Raw genomic sequence first — 20,045 nt, forward strand, 5'->3', positions numbered from 1 at the left:
CCCCCCTCGTTCCACATGGATCTATGTCTTAATTCCCAGTGCATTCTGCTCACGGTATGGTTGGTAAAGTGGTTTATTTCATTTCATTACTTTTATTCCTTCCAAAGATGTTTTTATTAGAGAGGAAGTAAGTAATGGAGACTGAGCATTCAATTCTTATTCACAGATTTTATTACTTTAGTTTAGCACGTTTGTTTGTACCTCGGCTCACATTTCCCTGTAATAAAACACAGGAGAGATGGGGGAGGCGGGATGGCAGCTACAGACGAAGCTTTATCTAAATGCGTATGCAGGATTTGTCATGCATCGATGGGTGTTTTAGTTGAATTATTAAGATTGTGTTTTTAGTATTTGCAGAACTCACAAACAAAAGAGCCATTAAAGCACTTGCCTGGGTGTTCGTTCAAACATGTTTACTGACAGACACAGGCAAACAAAACGGCGCAAAAAACCAAATCTATGCATGTTGGCATAACTGTGTTTGAATCTCTGTGGTAAGCCACGGATCAGCTATTACAACTTCTACCTGAGGAATTCGGGCCCGGAAAGACACATGATGCAAAGACTGAGAAGGTTTGATGTCTAAATCACAGTCTGTGTGGCAGCTCAGGAGCAGAGAAAAGGTTTCTGTAGCTCCTCTGTCTCTGACCTCGGGCTCAGTCCTGCCATAACTCTCCTCACTAGAGCCTTAATGGGCCAATCAGCACTGTGCTGGGTCAAAGGCACACTCCTCACCACTCCACAGCTTTACATGTCTGTAGAGCTCACTCCCTCCTACCATTAAATCCTCTCTTCTTGTTTCTACCTTACATTCATGTCTTTGAATATTCTTTTTTAACCCCTTTTCATTTTCTGTTTCACTTATTTGTTTTTTTTCTGGTGAATTGTCCACTGTATGCTTATACTGTATATGAGGGAGGACTTATACTGTTTCTTAATGTGGGTGTCCCGCTGAGCACTTTTTTTTTTTTAGAGTAATAGGTTGTTTATGTATTGTGTTAAAAATACTTCAAAAGGCTGTTTTTGTCTTCCATGCCCTACAGGGAGGGTATGCGCAGGTAAATATACTAAACCATAAACAGACCATATTCACGTCACAGGCCTGGAGTCTGAGCTCAGCTTCGGTTTACTGCTGAAATATTTTTGTGTTTGTCATTTTAGCCAATATCCAATACCAGTCTGAAAATTAATTAAATAGTAGGTCTGTATTGACCTCTGTGTGCACAAATGCACTGCTTGAGCTATAACACCTGCTCTTGTACTATAGTCAGATCAGTGACTTCAAGGACATTAACAGTGTGGTCTGACTATGTGTGTGTGTGTGTGTGTGTGTGTGTGTGTGTGTGTGTGTGTGTGTGTGTGTGTGTGTGTGTGTGTGTGTGTGTGTGTGTGTGTGTGTGTGTGTGTGTGTGTGTGTGTGTGTGTGTGTGTGTGTGTGTGTGTGTGTGTGTGTGTGTGTGTGTGTGTGTGTGTGTGTCTCTCTCTCTTTATTTTAGGACAATTGGATATGCGTGGAAGGTTAGAGAGGATCAATAATGGTGATGAGCCAAAAAACACATCATCCTAATCACCCTGGACCTTAAGACTATACACCCCAGTCCCACGGTCCCACTACTGTGTGTGTGTGTGTGTGTGTGAGTGTGTGAGTGTGTGTGTGTGTGTGTGTGTGGGGATGGGGGGGGGGGGGTGTCAGCATCTTAGTGCTTATTTATTCATTATTCATCAAATATTTCAGCTCAACAGCAGACCTTTCTCTTACACATCTTCCATAACAAAGACAACTTCACACTAGTGTTGGAATCAGGAAACATCTTGGTACAAACTGGCTATAGAATACTAGAGTAGACGCAGTATTTGACATTGTGTTTGAAACTCCACAACGTAAATTATAATCTGACTGCGGCCAGCCGCCAGATAAGGAAGGGTAAAAGGTTATTAAATCTAATTTCCAGATTAAAAGTCAGCCTCAGGACACAAGCATATGTTCCAAGGTACAATTTGCAGGAAAGGGAAAGATGAAGCCACAACACTGATGATGTTTCAGAACACTCTTCAATTCTTTGTTTCAGCAGAGTCAGCACTGGTTTGAAAATGCAAAAGAAACAGACAGTACAGGGTGTCTCTATAAATCAAGGTGTGACCTTCAGAGACTATCTACAGTGACTGGAGGGCTGTACCTTCAACTCTGAATTATATGGAAGCTGTTGATGGAAGATTTATCAGCTCAATCAGAGTAGTTGAAATTATTTCGTCGGAGCAAACGGCTGGCCAAGGTCAAGCATGAATACTTGAAACAATGTTTCGCACAGATGATGCTTTGCATTCAGAATGATCATCACACAAACCATCTTTTCTTTTTGCTTCTCTCGTTCCTCAAGGATCCCTGCAAGGGGAACACCAGCGGAGGCTGTACAAAGAGCTGCTGGCTAACTACAACAGACTGGAGAGACCCGTGGTAAATGACTCCGCTGCCATCTTGGTGGAGCTGGGCCTCACACTGCTACAGATCATAGACGTGGTGAGTGAGACTGGATTTTTTTGTTTGTTTATTGATCGTGCTGAGATCTGGGTCGCAGGATATGTTGGTTATGTTATGTTGGTTAAGTTATATGTTGTACAGTAGTAGTTTTATGGAAAGTTGCATTCCTGGGATCATCATGGCTTTGTTCCTCGGTCTGTCTCTGCCGAACCTATGTGACACGGGAATATGAGACACAGGTCTCAGTAAAACATTACATTTTGCAATGATCAGATAAATCAATTCAAATCTGTAGACCTTCAAATCTTCATGCCTCATTCTTTAGTGCTATTGGCTTGACTTTGTATCATTGTCTGGAACCTTTCCTGAGTAAGGTTAAACTTTGCTTCTCATGTTGTCGAGACTGTAGATTAGAGATGTAAAGGGTTGCTTTCCTGACGGTGAGTTTTGTCTACTTCAGAATGACACATTATTAATTTATGAAAATTACCATTTCTTACTCCTCTTGCTCCAGTGTTTGACCCCCCAAAATCGATCCACGTCTAATGACTTCTTTCAAATTGTAAAAATTCTTCTCACGGTAGCAGCAGGACCTTAAATGAAGCCTCGACTCATTAACAACAAGAGAGAACCTAAAACCTGCGATGTAGGTGTATGCACACTTGTCCATCGGCAGTTTAGCGTGTCAAATACTGTACATTGACTTTCACACCAGCCCACGTGTCTGCTCACATTTGTCAGAACAGACAGATGCACCAGTTTGTGTGCATTTATGTTATGTGGCCATTATACTGTAAATGCTGATTAGTCACATATAACCAATTGGTCCAAGATTCAGACTCACTAAGCAAAGGTTTTACTTCCAGTGGAAAAGTGCATTTTGTGTCAGTGTGTATATTGTGTCTCCTCACTACTCACAAAATGCTCCAGGGCCTCTGGCATTCTGACCTTGAGTGAAGGTAATATTTTGTTATAAATTTTATATGAACTACAGTTCTACTTCCATCATTTCATCAAATTTCTACCACACACCAGAGAGGAATCTCTGGTTATACCCCCATTTCCAATCATTGCCCTCAGCTGTGCCTTCTGCTCCATCATCCTGGATCATCTGCCTCCAGAAAAGACACCATAGATGAATTTTCGCCATATGTGCTGTCATTTTCAACTCAGAAAAGTAACAAAACAGAGAGAGATAAAGATAAATGGAATACTGATGCAATGCATTGAAAAGGGGAAACTTCCTTCAGCCTTCCTCTCCTCTCGTTTCTACGAAAGAATCCATGCAGGCGTTCTTGTTTTGACTTTTCAAATCTGCACAGAGAGCAGAAAAAAATCTGATGCCTGCAAAAATGCTTATTCAACCTTGCAGCGAGAAAATGAGCAGCATCATTTCCCAAATGCTTTATGCACTATTTTTTAAAGTTCATATTTGGTTAAGACATAAAGGCTTTAATGGCTGATTCCATCTATTTGTTTTCTGTAATTACGACCCGTCCAGGGTGACCCCGCCTCTCCCCCAATCTCTATCGGTATCAGAAGTCTGCTGTCGGCCTGTCCATCCTGTCCTCCAGTGTTACACTCAATGTAATCTCCTGCCGTACACCAAGGAAAAAAATCTCTTCTGTGACAACTTCTCCGATCTTTTCCCTTGATGCACAATTCAATACAAGTATGACCAAGTTTGCATAACTGAACAAACTTAAATTTTTCTGCCTAATGCACAGTGTTTGGTTTTTAACAGAAAAATTACTGGAAAAGTGTTGCTTATAGTTGTTTAGAATTTCTTGGCGGTGAACACAGAGAGGCAGTGATGAGTTTTAGAGGAAGTGGTATTTGAATTCCTTTGGTATCAAGGCAATGTAAAAGTATACGCAGTTCAGTGAAAACATATTTCAAAAAATGTAAATATGGATTGGCCTGGTTGGGTTCTCTCATGCAAAAGAAAAAAATGTTCACAGCATCTTCTCCGTTTTTTTCTGTTCCTATCCTCAGGATGAGAAAAACCAAGTGCTGATGACCAACGCCTGGCTGCAGCTGGTGAGTCAACATGGGGAAGGGGCGGGTGCATTATCACCGATGTAACTTCCTTTAGTCATATTTAAAACCTTATTACACAGTCGTCTTCTGAAGGAACTGTGACTGTGTTACTTAAAGTACTAGTGCCACTACATTCAGTACTTGTTGATGATAATGAAGTTTAACTGTGTTCCCTGGATCCATTATTTGTAATTGCTCACATACATTATTTATAATTAAAGTTATTTTTACAGTTTGATAATTATTGTATATCCACTGTGTGTGTGTGTGTGTGTGTGTGTGTGTGTGTGTGTGTGTGTGTGTGTGTGTGTGTGTGTGTGTGTGTGTGTGTGTGTGTGTGTGTGTGTGTGTGTGTGTGTGTGTGTGTGTGTGTGTGTGTGTGTGTGTGTGTGTGTGTTGTTTGTGCAATGCCTGCATCAGCATATTAAAGTAAACATCACTTCAGGCAGCTTATTTTCGGTTGGCACTGCACATCGTGGGCTTTTGTATAAATTCGGCATCATCTCACGGTCTTTAGTCAAAATCTCTCTTCTTGTCTCAGTACTGGACAGATATCTACCTGAGCTGGAATCCAGAAAACTATCCCGGAGTCCAGAACCTGCGTTTCCCTTCAGACCAGATCTGGACCCCTGACATCCTCCTCTACAACAGGTCAGAACTGCCTGCTGCCGCTCATCGTGGCCTTACATAAGTTATGAAAATGTGACCTTTTGTCTTTTCTTTTTGAAATTGTGTCCTCTTTTTTTTCTTTTCCTTTCTATCTATTCTATCCTTTACTTTTATTGTTTTTTAATCCGACACCTGCCAGAGATGGCCTGTTTGTTGATGTGTTTTATTCTATTCTAATCCCTCTGATACACCACTATTATATTAGATTCTCCACAAACCACAGCGCTATCTGGGTTACTTTAGGCCAGTGTGATAAACAACTCACCCAATAGACATCCCAGTGACACAGGATACAGGAGTAAACGTGTAATTTCAAAAACGTTAACAGTATCTTTATATCATCAAGTTACTGCTGGACATTTGCTACAGTAGAACAGTAGTTATTCAAATTCTACATTTTAAAAGTATTTTGCTTTATTGAAGTAGTTGGAAGGGATTCTTACAGCCCTTCCGTCATCTGCCAATGAAGTAGTGCAATGTCTGTTCAATATGTGTCGATTGCTTGGCCTACATTAATCCAGCCTGCATCTTTCTTGAAAGCTCACAGTGAAACTTCCTTGATCTTACTGATGGCAGTTTATGTTAAATAAGCTGTGACCCAATTCAGGGGCTGCATCCTTCGCAGGACGTGGTCTACACTCCCTGCAACGAAAGAAGTCCGGGCAGCCGGCAAAGCTGGATATAGGATCACTATTGTCACCTCTTTATTATCTTTGTTAGCCATTTGATTGAGTTAAAGCCTGATTCTCCCTGGGAAGTGTTTTTGTCTTCAGGCGTTTGCCACCATATTGTCTTTTTGAAAAGCAATTTGTCACTGGCGTGGTAATGAATCCTGGCATTGGATGGCCCAAGAGGGATCCACTCATTTGATCCCCAGTTGCTCAGGATGAAGGACACATTACTCAGCTGCATTCATGCTGCTGTGATGCAATTCCGTCTTCAAATGCTGCCTCAGAAGGTCGCGGCCCCTGAATTGGGACACAACTAAATTGTCATCCATTATGATCTCACACTGCAACTTCCATGATGTCATATTCCTCCCAATCCAGCGTTATCACACTTGTGATGTCATATGACCCTCTGTAAGTTTGACGGTTGCGACGGTTATATAGATGATATAGCTTATCAAAAAATAAAAAACTTCACAGTTGATACTTCACTTCCTTCAGAAAATCAACAGACAGACAGAGACTCCTATGTTTATGGTGAAATATCAACCATCTCAATTCCAACTTTCAATCAATCTTTATTAAATGTCATACACTGGCTGGCAAACGCTGTCAGACGCCTTGGGCGTTGGATTTGGTCTCGCTTGTCATCAAATAAAGCAGATTAAAGAGCCATTGATTTCAGAATGCTACAGGTCATTGTTCCATTATGTTAAGTTAAATGAAATGTTGTTTTTTTCATCACATTAAGGAGAGAGGAGAGTAGTGCTTAGGTCTTTTTGTAAATGAGGTTGAGCGATCTCGTTGCATTTTGTGATTCAGGTCAAACTTGTGCTGTTTTCTTCACACTTCTCTGCGCAGATTTCTCAAGTCAATTAGAAATGTAGGCCACTTGGTTCTCTGCGAAAACAACTAATTACGTTGCGTTTTGGATGCTTGAGTGAGAGACGGGTGATAGAGGATTAGGGGAAAGAAAGCCAAAATGATACTGTCGATAGATTCAGTCACAAAGAGAAAAGACAATGACTCAATTCGAGTGTGTTCACAGAAAAGTCTAAAAACACGAGATTGAATGGGTCTGAACACATCTGAGTTGAGAGAGGCAGACGGCTGGTCAGTTCTCTGACGTTACTGAGTGGATGACAGAGGAGCCCAGGTGTTTCTCCGCATGCCTGTAATTCCCCCAATACACACACACACACACACACACACACACACACACACACACACACTAACAGACACATTACAGGAAACACAAGGACAAAACCAAACGTTTGGGGGTATTAACCCAAATTTTTAAAGCTCAGCTTTCAGACCTGCCAGGATTACCAACCCTAATCTCCATGCTCTCACCCCCGTCTTTACCCATTTCTGCCTTTTACCCTCTGCCTCCAACACCCGCCCCACCTTACGTCTCTCTTCTCATCCCATTCTGTTCGTGACTCCCTCTGTCTCTCTTTCATAACTCACTGTCTCACTGTAGCTCACTCTATTCAATCAGCTCCGTCTCACCATAGTATATTGTTCCCAGCCTTCGCTGACACCTCTCTATCAATCATCCCATCCACCTGTCTCTGTCTGTCAGAGTGTCAGCGTGTTACTCTCTCCCTCTTCTCACAGTACCTACCTGTTTATGTCTTGCTAGTTTATCCAATGTCTTCTCTTGTGCTGCGCGTTAATCTGCAACCTGCTCAAAATCCGTCCATTAATGAAAGCAACGTCTCTTTCCCCTAAAAGATAGCGTTTTCCTTTATTTATTAATTTGACAAACAAACCAGTTGTTACAGATCATTGTGAGGGGAATATCCAAACAACATTTTGTGCCTGTCCATCCAGCAGATTTTTTTGATATTTTACTGAATAAGTGAAAAATTCAATCTGCTTGTGATGCTAGAGGAAAGGTGAGGTGATCACCGAAGTCATTCGAATTCATCTTCTGGAGAGCAAGACCATCTGTGCAAAAAAGTGCCTGAGATATTTCAACCACATTGCAGGTGTGGCTAAAAGTCGCTGCTTCAAGTCGCTGACTTTTTCAACATTTATCCAGGACATTTTCCTAAAAGCATTACATGTTACTGTTTATATGTAAACTTTAAGAAAAAGGGAAATTGTTGGGAACAGTCATGCATTTCTTTTTCAGTTAACTGACATTGTTGCTGGTTTTCAGTCCAAGTATTTACCATGGTGAGATTGGCAGAGAGGAACAGTAATGAAACTGAAGGGGAAAACTCACTGCAGCTGAACCAGCACGTTTAAATGCCCCCTGAGGAGAAATAAAGATTAACAGTTTGCTGCAATAAAATGGATCGCTGCTGGAAACACACACACACACACACACACACACACACACACACACCCCCACACACCCTCACCTATCTAATTACCCTACACAACTCTAAGCTCCCCATCTCACTAATTCATCACAAGTTACATTCACATTCACATAAATAAATGCTGGCTGAACAGTCTTCAGCAGCTCACCACAACACACACACACTCAATATCTCAATTACACCGCAGTAATGGCACATCACACGCCATTATACAGTGGGCCATCAGTGCACATCCAATAACATGCTAGTCTTACTGGGCTGAATATCGGATGCCTTTACTCTTATTAGCATGCTGCTCAGACAAGCTCTCACCATAAATCCATTCATTCACTCCTATAGTTTTAATAAGAAATGAATGATGTTTAGGTGCGCTGTGGTCAGACGCTATCTCAATAAGGAGTGTATTCAGGGAAACAAAAAACTGTGAGATTTAGGAGAAAAAAGAAAGAAAGAATATAAGTCTGTGATGAGTCACTCAGCTCATTTCATCCGAGCTCTTAACTCTCTCTCTTATTTTTCACATTTTCAGATCATTGTGCTCACGGTGACTAACGCCGTCTCACAATCATGTTTTACGCTTGCATTGTCTATACTCTGAGTCACAGACATAACATCAATATGCATTCTGCCTGGAGAAATTATTTTATCATTCATTGTATGTGCAACATTTTTTGTACTGTGTCTGGCATCTGACGTCATCCAATGATGATTACTGTGTCCAATGCGGAGGCCTAAACAAGTTTGATTTGTTCTTTTGTAACTAAAGTCAAGAAAATTGAACCTCCTTGTTATTAATATTGTAACGACAGTGATGTATTTATTTATTGTATTAATTGAATATCTGAGACGTTTAGAATCAAAATAAAGTTATGACAAAAGATTTGATGCACTCGGCTTCTACTGATACAGAAATACATGTTAACACCAAAGCTCTCGCACTTTACTTTACTGGGAGAAGCAGCTGTAAACTTTGTTGGCAGCCAGTGTGCACATGCATGTGCACTAGTGTGTGTATGTGTGTCATGCAAACATGACTTGTGGCACATGTGTGTGATTGTGTTTGTCTAAAGAATATCCAGATCTGTAACAGCTTTTGAAAGCCGCTGTCCTCCTCTTTCATTTGAGGGAAAAGTCAATGGTCTCACTTGACTGGGGATCGATGAGGCACATGAAGGACGCCCAACTCAGGCAAACCACAGACCCGATTCTAATTCTGCCAATAGATAAGACAGATGTACAACACAGACAAAGCATTGTGACAGGCTCTAAAGATGAAAGGGGATTTAATCGAATAAATGGATACGTGGAGGTTGGGGGGGGGGGGGGTTCTCAGATGGGTCAATTTGATTTCTGTTCTTTGATCACTTAAAGGATTAAATGCTCTGGAAATAAAATACCCAAAAATTACACTATTTTTAGGACTTGAATATGACAAACTTTATTAAGACCTTTGGCTGAAGATGTGACCGTATCAACATTTGTACATGAAGTTGAGTATGTCAGACATGATTTTTCTATAAAATCAGCGTAAGCGGTCTGAACTTATAAAAGATTAGTTAGTTGATCAATGAATTATTAGCAAAAGCTTGTCTGATACTGTTGTATGTATAAAACTCAAACAGATACAAAAAAGGATTTACACGTACAACACATTATATAATATATAATATATCAGTACCCCATAACATTCTGTTCCCTCTAACTTCATGGATGATTTGAAGATGAAGAAGTAATCCATACAGCATTGCTCATGTGCATATGCTCTGTTCTCCATGAGTATATATATATATATATTTATCCCACTATGAATTACAAAAACACTGTAAATCTCGCCTGCCGCTTCCTTGTCCAGCTAGTTAACCACCGAGCCTTAAGGCCGTCAGACAGAATGCCTAATGGTAGGATGCCTTCAGGCTGTTTAGTTGACCGCTATATCTCTGGGACGTGACATGATCTACATGGATGGATAGGTCTCTCTGCTGAGCCACAGCAGCCCTCCACTGTCTATCGCAAAAAGCTGCAGGGATGGTGTTGAAGCTTTTCTCCTTTGATTATTGTGGATTATTGCATTTGACATGTTTTTTCTGCCTCGACACGGACGACAGCTGTGACCAGAGGCATGATGCTTTCAGGTTGTCTATCCGTCCATTTGAACATCAGTCTGTGCCATCGTCATTAGTGTGATATCTCAGGAAGGTCTTGAGGGAATGTCTTCAAAATTTGGCACGAACGTTCACTTGGACTCAAGGACTAAGAATTGATTCCCTAATTTGGACATTTCACACAAATGAGGTGACATGTTATACCCAAAAGGGTCAGAAGTCAACTTCACTGTTCATTTAGTCTACAAATCATGGCTCTCTTTCTGCCTCAGTTACACTTTGCAATCTCCTGCTTTTTTCGTGTGTGTGTGTGTGTGTGTGTGTGTGTGTGTGCGCACCTGTGTGAGTGCAGCAGCAGGTGTTGAGTGACTGAGAGGAAAGCTTGGTGACTCATGTCCCATGGTGCAAGAACCTGTCACTGCCCGCATTGTCACTGTCGGTTAGTTTCTGTTGCCTCACTCCATGGTACTCTTTCTCCTGTTGGTGTGTGTGCGCTCCCGATTCTCCCAGGGCTATCACATGTCCAGTTGTAACCGTGTTTAATAATATGTACATCCAACCCCCATTGAAAATATTCAGATATTTTATTTTAATAAAATCTATTCTCCTGATTTGATGAGTCAATTATTAATCTTTTAGATAACTTTAAGTGAGTCCTGTATCATACTGTACGTCTCTTTTGCTCTGCACATTTACATAACTTGGTCAGTATCAGCTGTTGTGTGTGTAAGATTGCAAGAAACACACCTTCAGAAATAGTAATACCAAAAACTTGAATAATTATTGTGTTGCTCCACCTTGGTAAACTCGCACATCCGTCCCCGCGCAGCTGGGCTGAGAGCAACAAACGCACATTAGAGAAATAAAGTACATTCCATCGTCATTTAGGGTAAATCACTCAATCTGACCAAAGGCAGCAGGTAAATAAAATGTTCTCATCTCCAAATTCTGGTAAGATGCGGGCGAAGTTCTTTTGTCATGACCGGATGAGGCTCCAGGATGTTTCAGACACTCTGATGTTATCTCTCTCTCAGGGGAGTGCATTGTGTCTTGTGCATTGTGGTATGAAGGCTGCTGATTTGCTGCCTCCTCATTTTTTATTTCATGTGAAATTAATTAATGAACAAATTTAAAATTCATTCTCCAGGTCATACTTAAAATAAACAATATTATAATAAAACAATCTATGGCTGGTGTCCATCCTCTCTAACCAAGTTGTTACCCAAATGTGAAGTATCTTGTCTCGTTGATTATTGCAATCAGCAAACATCTTCGTGTTGGTTCATAACTTTTTGAGACAGCATTGTAATTTCTTCCATTCCTGCCTTCATTGATTCACAAGGTTATTTCATTATGGGACCTCATCTATCTGCAAAAGTTCAAATAGACAAAAATCCATTTGAAAGTAATTGCCAAATGGGGTACAGTGTCAAAAGCGATAATAAACATAGAGCAGCAACAAAATTTAGCTTTTTTCACGTTATTAAATGTTTCAATAACACACACACACATTACTCTCTGTCTCTCTCTACACAGTGCGGATGAGCGGTTCGACGCTACCTTCCACACCAACGTGCTGGTAAATGCCTCAGGTTACTGCCAGTACATCCCCCCTGGCATCTTGAAGAGCACCTGTTACATCGACGTACGTTGGTTCCCCTTCGACGTTCAGAAATGTGACTTGAAGTTTGGCTCCTGGACGCACAACGGCTGGCTGCTGGACCTCCAGATGCTGGATGTGGACACGTCCACCTACATACCCAATGGAGAGTGGGACCTCGTGGGTAAGAGAGCCTTATGTTTATCACTGTCCGTATTGCCACCAGGGTACATGGCTGCACTTCAAAAAATCTAGTGAGATTGTGTAATTGGTGCATATATTCTAACACAAATACCTTTTTTTTCCATCATCTAATGAGACTTCGCCATCGGATTCATGTAAACAACCTTTGAAAACAATTCCTTAAGGGGGTTACAACAATACTGCACAACAACTTCTGCCATATTCACTCTGTGCAGTAAAAATTGGGTACCTACATAACCGGTCTCTAAAATGAATATCTTATATGATTTCAAAACATCTATCTTAGCTAGAATATTCAGAAAAAACTACCAAAGACATTTAAGAGGTCGTAGAGTAAAATGCTTAGAAATACTGTGCATAAATCGCCCCTTTGAATCTCCCCCTCATTACGTTGCCTGCATCATTACATGCATTCATACAAATGGTTTTCTCCGAGGGAAATCGTCTGAATGTCTGTAGCGGGATGAACTGGAATGGGGAGGTTATTTTTGGAAGACCTCCCAAACTAGGTGTTGCCAGCTGAGACAGAGTTACAGCAGAGCACAGTGCCTGTGCCCCTGGGGTGAAGTTTAGCTGGACATGGGTGTCAGACAGCACCAGATGGTACGCAGGAGGAATGTTTGACACTTTGTCAGGCGTGCAGCCAGGACATATGTGGTGCAGCCATCCACATCCCTACAGGGGTTCAACAAGCAAAAACACCAATGGCTCACTGAACATACCAATAAATTCAGAAATCAGTCTGTCCCCCCGTCCGTCCGTCCTCGGTTGTTCGAGACCCCAACCCCAACCCTAACCCTAACACCCCACCCCATTTATTTTAAACTGCACTTGCTGTGCAGCACATTGTCAGTGACATGCCAGAATGCTGCCTTTATGGTGATGATTTGTGCATTCTCATTACCTCACAAAGCTATTTTTTTCTGGCACACATTTTAAATTGGCCCCAACTAATGAATCCCCAAAATTCTGTCTGTATGTCCGTAGATAGAACAGCCGCTCATTCTATCGACCCTGCTGAGTTCGGTGTCTACTGAGAAGTTTTATTTTTTTAATCAATTGTTCTTAGGAAAATCGACAGACAGTGATTCCTCCATTTATTTTGAACTACCACGCTGCACTTGCTGTTACCATGGTAACCATGTTTAAGACACCCCCTTTGAGGGTGTCACTGATGAGATCGTCAAGGTCACGCTCTAGCCTGACGGGCACACTACTAGTTTTTACTAATAATACCAAGTTGAAATGAAGGCAGCAAGTTCAAAGCCTGGTCTGACTCATATCTTCAGTGGAACAGGTTCAGGGTGGAGGAAATCAAATTTAATTGGTTTGAATTATGGACCCCAGGACCATCTTTTCTATCTTTTCAGTTCATCCATATGGATGGATACATAGATAGAATCATTACATTTTGATAATTACCATTTTCGGGCTGATGGCTTCTGGTTTACTTCCACTCTAACAGCTATTTAAATCTTTGGATTCAATTACTTTAGTCCACAAAAACACACATGTGCTCTCTTCTTCGTCAGGTGTGCCAGCAAAGAGAAATGAGCTATACTACGACTGCTGTAAAGAGCCCTACCCTGATGTGACGTTTACAGTCACCATGCGCCGCAGGACTCTTTATTATGGACTCAATCTGCTTATTCCGTGTGTGCTGATCTCTGGCTTGGCCCTGCTGGTGTTCCTGCTACCTGCGGACTCTGGGGAGAAGATTTCTCTGGGTGAGAGCTGGACGCTGAACAAACAAACACATGTTTTCTTTGTAGAGCTTGACCACTGACTGACAAGTGAATTTTACACTTTAAATTAAGTGTATATCTCGGTCACGATAAAAAAAGAAGAAAAAAAACAGATATCAAAAGGATGTCTATCAAGCTCATAAAAACACAGTCCCAACTGTACACCAATACATCAACGTGTTACAAGTGCACTCATATGTGTGCATGCATTTTTGTCTACATCACCTTTTAAATAATGGATTGGTGGCTCACCACTAAATCCAAATTTGAATTTATGCCAGATTTATGTCACTTTAGGAATAGTCGTCTGTGGATGAGCAGCCACCAGTTACAGTGTCAGAGTGTTTGAGAAATTTTTCTGAGATATACCTTGGACACGTCAGATGAGCCTGCAGCTGACATATGGTTGTAGACATGATGACATAAGTGATTACATACATTACAGTAATGTAATTACAGGAATAACTTCACATACCAGTGACCCTGATCACATCATTATGTATATACTCATGTTCTCTCTTCAATGTGTGTGTCTCTGCCTCAAGGCATCACTGTGCTGCTTTCGCTGACTGTCTTCATGCTTCTGGTCGCAGAGATCATGCCCGCCACGTCCGACTCCGTCCCTCTGATCGGTGGGTTATATTTATGTCTTCGTCTGTGACTACATGTAACATTGGGAAGTGATTGCTGTATCTTGAAAAAAGAAAGAAGCTAAAAAAAGTCAGACTAAAGTGATGTGATATTGATTTAGTCTATTAACACATAGACATTACTAACAAGTTTACAATAATAATGTGACTGTCCACCTGAGTATTTTTGCCCTTTTAGTAAACGCCAGTAATATAAAAACATGCATCAATAATTGAGTGTTTTCAATATATGCAATTTTCTCTCTCTCTGTCTATAAATACTGCATACTGCGTGGTCTCCATAAAAATAATAAAAAAACCTTATCTTTGGGTCTTTGGTTTGAGTAGCCTCAGGGCGTCAATACATCATCCTCAGCTCTCCTGGATGGAGGATGGAGTGAATTGGGTGGCTAGAACTAAAGCTGTCACCACCGTTAATAGGCTGTGAAATGTCTGGTTCTCCGGTGGGAAGGGGAGAAAGGAGAGGAGGATAGAAGAAGTATGAGACCAAGAGAAGCAGGAAAGGGACGACTAACCTTGGGGGCTAAAGTTCTCGAAAAGTTTTAAATGGTGCAAGTGAAGAGGCAGACATGTAAGGAGGGTTAACTCTCCGATTATTCAGCTGTGAATAGTGAGAGATCATCCGGCCATAAAAATATGTGAACAGTTCCAAAAAGTTAAAAGTGAAATATAGTGTAAATATGAACTGTGTATTGTGAGTGTATCATGATGTTATAGCCATATTGTGATCATGTGGGTGGGGCAGGGCTGTGCTGGAGTGGTGGGGTGGGGTGGGGTGGGGTCGGGGGACATCTGTCTGCCCTTGGATGGCGATGTGGTGTTCTGGTGGGGGCGGGGCCTGGCAGGGCCGACCTCCCTCCAACTAAGGGGGCAAAGAAGGAAGGGGACGAGTAGATAAATGAAAGTGTATCCTTCCCCAGCAGACAGACGCCCTCCATGATGGTCTGGCAGTTGTCCAAGGAAAAATAGGGCACAAAAATATTATTGCCTCCCTAAATGTAAAAACAAAAAGAATGCGTTTTCTCCTGCATGAGCTCCCAGCTGCGCCGATGGGGAGTAGGGCGCTGAGCTCTGCTTGCTGCCTCATTGTTCGGGTGCGGCCTCGCCCTGCCAGCACTGCATAATTAGGATAATAATTCATCATACTAATAATAATAATAATAGACCACAGGTTCATATCACGACATCATACCATGTACACACAAACACACTACATACAATATAACATTGTCACCACTGTTAACTGCCTATCTCCTATGTTTTATGTCACTTCAGTGTCACTCCTGTTTGTCATTTTATATCGGCAATAAATTATAATATTATAATTTATTTTTTTTAAATGAGTGTATTGATGTAGCTTGTGTTTTGTCATGCTGAACATGGTTATAGATAACTGCCCTCTGAGAAAAGCTTGATAAATGGAGTAATTAATCAGTTTTTTTCATTGGCCTCAACACAAGGCCAGTTTGGACACTTTTAATAGCCTTGTTAAAATGACTCATGTCCCTGTACAACCCAGTGGCTGGATGTGGATGTGAGTTATTGTAGCTGCCTGAACTCAACTGTAAAAATAAGTGTTGCCAGAATCGGGCCGTGTGTCTTCTGTCATCAGCCCCTAATCACCAGATAAGTGTGTTCATTTTAATTAAGTTAATTTATTTAGACCTATTCTCGTCAGGCTCAAGACCATTTGGCTCAGTTCTTTCTTATTTAGTTTTAATTCATTTTTTTATTTAGTTACCTCAGCCATGAACAACAATGTTTGTGGCTAAAGGTCTCACAGTTATATTTTGAATTATACATATGTTCAGACAGTTTCTTTCTCTTACTGCATCCATAAAAACATTAGTGACTGACCACTAAGGTCAGGACACAATTATCTCTTCTTTCTTTTCTCATCTCTGTCGTTTAATATTCTCTGTTCCACCTCTACTTTAACCTTCTTCTCTATGTTAAGCTCCCTCCCTCTCTCATCTCGCTGTTAGCCTTACTTTTTCACAGTTACTGGCAAACATGAGAAAACAAACTCACATATACGTGTGTGTGTGTGTGTGTGTGTGTGTGTGTGTGTGTGTGTGTGTGTGTGTGTGTGTGTGTGTGTGTGTGTGTGTGTGTGTGTGTGTGTGTGTGTGTGTGTGTGTGTGTGTGTGTGTGTGTGTGTGTGTGTGTGTGTGTGTGTGTGTGTGTGTGTGTGTGTACATGCTGGGAAAGAGCACAGCGTTCCTTTAATGCTCCCCTACTGTTCCCTGATGAGGGTGAAAACATCCCTCCAGATCCAGCACTAATCTCTCTCTCTCTCCGCTCTGCTGTTTTTTTGTGTTTGTTTACCCCGATTCTCTGTTTTTTCATATTTTTGCACACATTTTATTTCCCCTGTTTGAGTTCAAGTGGGCATCTTTGCCCCGTGGCAATGTAACTTTTTGCACAGATTAATCAGACTTGCTTTCTTTTCATGTTTGGCCGTGAAATCAACCTATTTTCTAATTACTTTTGGGGACTCAAGCTTAATGTACCTGTTTGTACATGTTTATTAAATGGGACTAGGGTGTAGTTCAAGTATGGCTAAAAAAGGAAAATCATTCAACAACAACTACCAAATGTTTGACCTAATTTGAAACTGTCAAATAAAACTAAAAGCATGTTGATTTTCTCACTGTGCAGCCCAGTACTTCGCCAGCACTATGATGATTGTAGGAATGTCTGTGGTGGTGACCGTTATAGTCCTGCAGTTTCACCATCATGACCCTCATGGAGGCAAGATGCCCAAGTGGGTGAGTGACTGAAATGGATTTCATCACATGGTAATGACTATTTTCACAGTAAACCTTTAGCACACATTTCAATTTTATGTGAATGAGTGGTCTCTGTGTCTGTGTGCTGACACTGTCTCTCTGCTCTCAGGTTCGGGTGGTTCTGTTGAACTGGTGTGCCTGGTTTCTGCGGATGAAACAACCTGGAGATTATCGCAAGAGGCCCAATTACAAGTACCGTCACTCCACCCAGCACCACTCCAGCACCAGCTCCATAGAGATGGGCACAGTACCGAGCCTCACTGTGCCCCTCTCACAGACGTCCTGCCCCCCATGCCCCACAGGCACCTCTAACGGTTCCATGAGCCTCTACTTTGGCAATTACCATCCCATAGATGGCCCACACTGCCCCCCCTCGAGCGACTCCGGGGTGGCGTTAGGCGGACGTGTCTATGGCTCCCCCGGCGATGAGGCTGAGCCACCTGGAGGAGTTGGCAGCGGTGTTGGAGGCCTTGGGATGGGAGTTAGCATCCCCCCACCAGAGATCCAACACATCCTGGAGGAGGTGTCGTACATAGCCCAGCGGTTCCGGGACCAGGACGAGTCTGAGGCCATCTGCAGCGAGTGGAAGTTTGCAGCGGCGGTGGTGGACAGGCTGTGTCTGGTGGCCTTCTCTCTCTTCTCTATCATTTGCACCTTCACCATTCTCATGGCAGCACCCAACTTCATAGAGGCTGTTTCCAAGGATTTTACATAGCTGGCTGCAGCAGCAAGATAGAGGGTGCAAACATAATTAGGGATAAAGAAGAGGCTACGAGAGGAAGTGGAGAGGGAAATGAAAGAGTGCAGTACTGTATGTGGTCCTCAACCTACAATCTGGAAACCCCATTGGATAGGGGCCACACAGTGTTTTATGATGAAAAATGATAGTATCTCCAGAAACTTAATGGGCCTCGCAGATCTGCCAAGCTGCTGAATCAGAAAACAAAATATTTGTGATTGATAGGCAAATAATTACAAAGACACGTCTTTATGTTTGATTGGGGAATTCCAAATTAAGAAAAGAAACAAACATTTATTGTGCCACCCTGTTTTGATGCCAGAGTCATTTTCTTCATACAGCATATAGAAGATGAAAAGAGGTTTGTCGTGTAGACTTAACAGCAAAGGCACAGGGAACGCAAGAGGCAAAAGGTTGGTAATCACTGGGGCAGAACAGAAATGCACTGCATTGATATTCTTTTTTTATATTGAGTGAGAGATCCGTTTGGGACAGATGACGGTTGTCTACAGTGTAAATATCATTGTCAATTGTGTCTCAGCACCACGCTCCACTCCACTGCCTCTTCTCTCGTTCATTTCTGTCATCTCAACCGCTGTTGTACAAATTCCTACATTCAAATGCATAAACATCACCTCAGTCCGAGCTTGTACACCGACCGTTACCTTTCTGAACTCTTGATAAAGAAGTCTCATATCTGTTTCTGAGGATGTACCATCTCTGTAATGATGTTAGTATAGCTACTAAAATGAGATGTTTCACTGTGAATTTTATTGTTTTGGGTTTTTCTTCAATCAACATCGCATTGGACACAACTCTATTGCTTTGACACTTGTGTAGAGGTATTTTCTTTATTCAACAGTGTAGGGATGCTCATTAAGGATCACTTTGTCTTGCCTAGTTAATTTAGTCAATAGTCAACCACAAGTTAGGACAGTGTGATAATGAAAACATCCGGCATATTTCATCAAAAAGCACCGTGTTGACTTGTACGTACTTGTTTTGACCAGTAACTCGAGACAGTAACTGTCTTTCTAGAAGTGCAGTCCAATACTGTATGGTAAACTGTACAATACAATATTGATCTATCTCAAGGGAACAGGTCAAGTAGGTACAATAGTTTTGAAAAAAAACAAAAAAAACATCTAATTGCTGTAAAAATTCATAGCGATATGACTTTTGATCCTTTGACACCTCAGACAATCGCTAGAGGCTGAACAGCAAGAGGTGAATGAACTACTCAACCCCATACAACGCAATATCACTGTAGATTTTAAAAGTTCCTTGTGTCAGTACGTTTTGCCTGTGTTTTGTTGAAGGGAGCTAAGTGACATATTCATACAACAATGACGTTAATGTGTTAAGTTCCACCTCCCAGACACCTTTTTTTGTAGCTACAGTTATTGATCCCCTTTTCTCTTTCTCTGTCCGTGTCATTTTTTTGATCTCTGTCAATAAAAGTCTATTTATTCTCTGTATAACTGGCTCTGGGTAGTGCTTGTTGGCCTTGTTGGAGAAAACCGCTGGTTCGTTGCTTGTCATGTGAATGTTTCGCCACAGAAACTGCATATCATCTACATCTAGTTCAAAAAGAACTAAGCCTTATAGTTCCATTGTGGTGAATTGATTTAAGTTTAACCGTGGTGAGTTGCAGCATTCAGAGCTTCATTACAAACAAAGTCAGACTTGCAATAAGTCTAACGTACTGGGATAGTTTCAATAGTTTGGAGCCTGTTAAACTCCATCCACAAGTTCAATCAGAGTGCAGATTGATTTTCTGTGAGCTGGCACCATGGAATAAAAACAGATCGGCCAGATGTCTTCAGTGCAAAATCTAAAGACTCTGTTAATTAGGATGATACAAAGGGAACCGGAATAAAGAGTTTAAATGTTGGTGACGCAGTTGTAATACTAGCAAACAAGTGGCGTATTTAAGCACAAGCTTTGATATATTCTCTATTTCACCATTTTAATAGGCCAGCGTTTGCTAACCAAGACAGAAAAAAAGAAAAAGAAGTTTGTGT

The 20,045-nt window shown here is 41.5% G+C and overlaps 1 protein-coding gene across 1 annotated transcript in view; it reads left to right on the top strand.

Moving 5' to 3' along the window:
* LOC118319888 (neuronal acetylcholine receptor subunit alpha-7-like) overlaps positions 1–19,499 on the top strand; it is a 28,642-nt gene extending 9,143 nt beyond the window's left edge. The window contains exons 2-9 of the mRNA XM_035650574.2: positions 2,379–2,518; positions 4,475–4,519; positions 5,061–5,170; positions 11,828–12,075; positions 13,628–13,822; positions 14,386–14,472; positions 17,152–17,261; positions 17,392–19,499. Coding sequence (XP_035506467.1) covers positions 2,379–2,518; positions 4,475–4,519; positions 5,061–5,170; positions 11,828–12,075; positions 13,628–13,822; positions 14,386–14,472; positions 17,152–17,261; positions 17,392–17,997 — 1,541 coding nt within the window. The 3' untranslated portion in view covers positions 17,998–19,499. The remainder of the gene's footprint in view (positions 1–2,378; positions 2,519–4,474; positions 4,520–5,060; positions 5,171–11,827; positions 12,076–13,627; positions 13,823–14,385; positions 14,473–17,151; positions 17,262–17,391) is intronic.
* The last annotated feature ends 546 nt before the right edge of the window (positions 19,500–20,045 follow it).

This window comes from Scophthalmus maximus, chromosome 9 (genome assembly GCF_022379125.1).
Source record: "Scophthalmus maximus strain ysfricsl-2021 chromosome 9, ASM2237912v1, whole genome shotgun sequence".
Lineage (NCBI taxonomy): Eukaryota > Metazoa > Chordata > Actinopteri > Pleuronectiformes > Scophthalmidae > Scophthalmus > Scophthalmus maximus.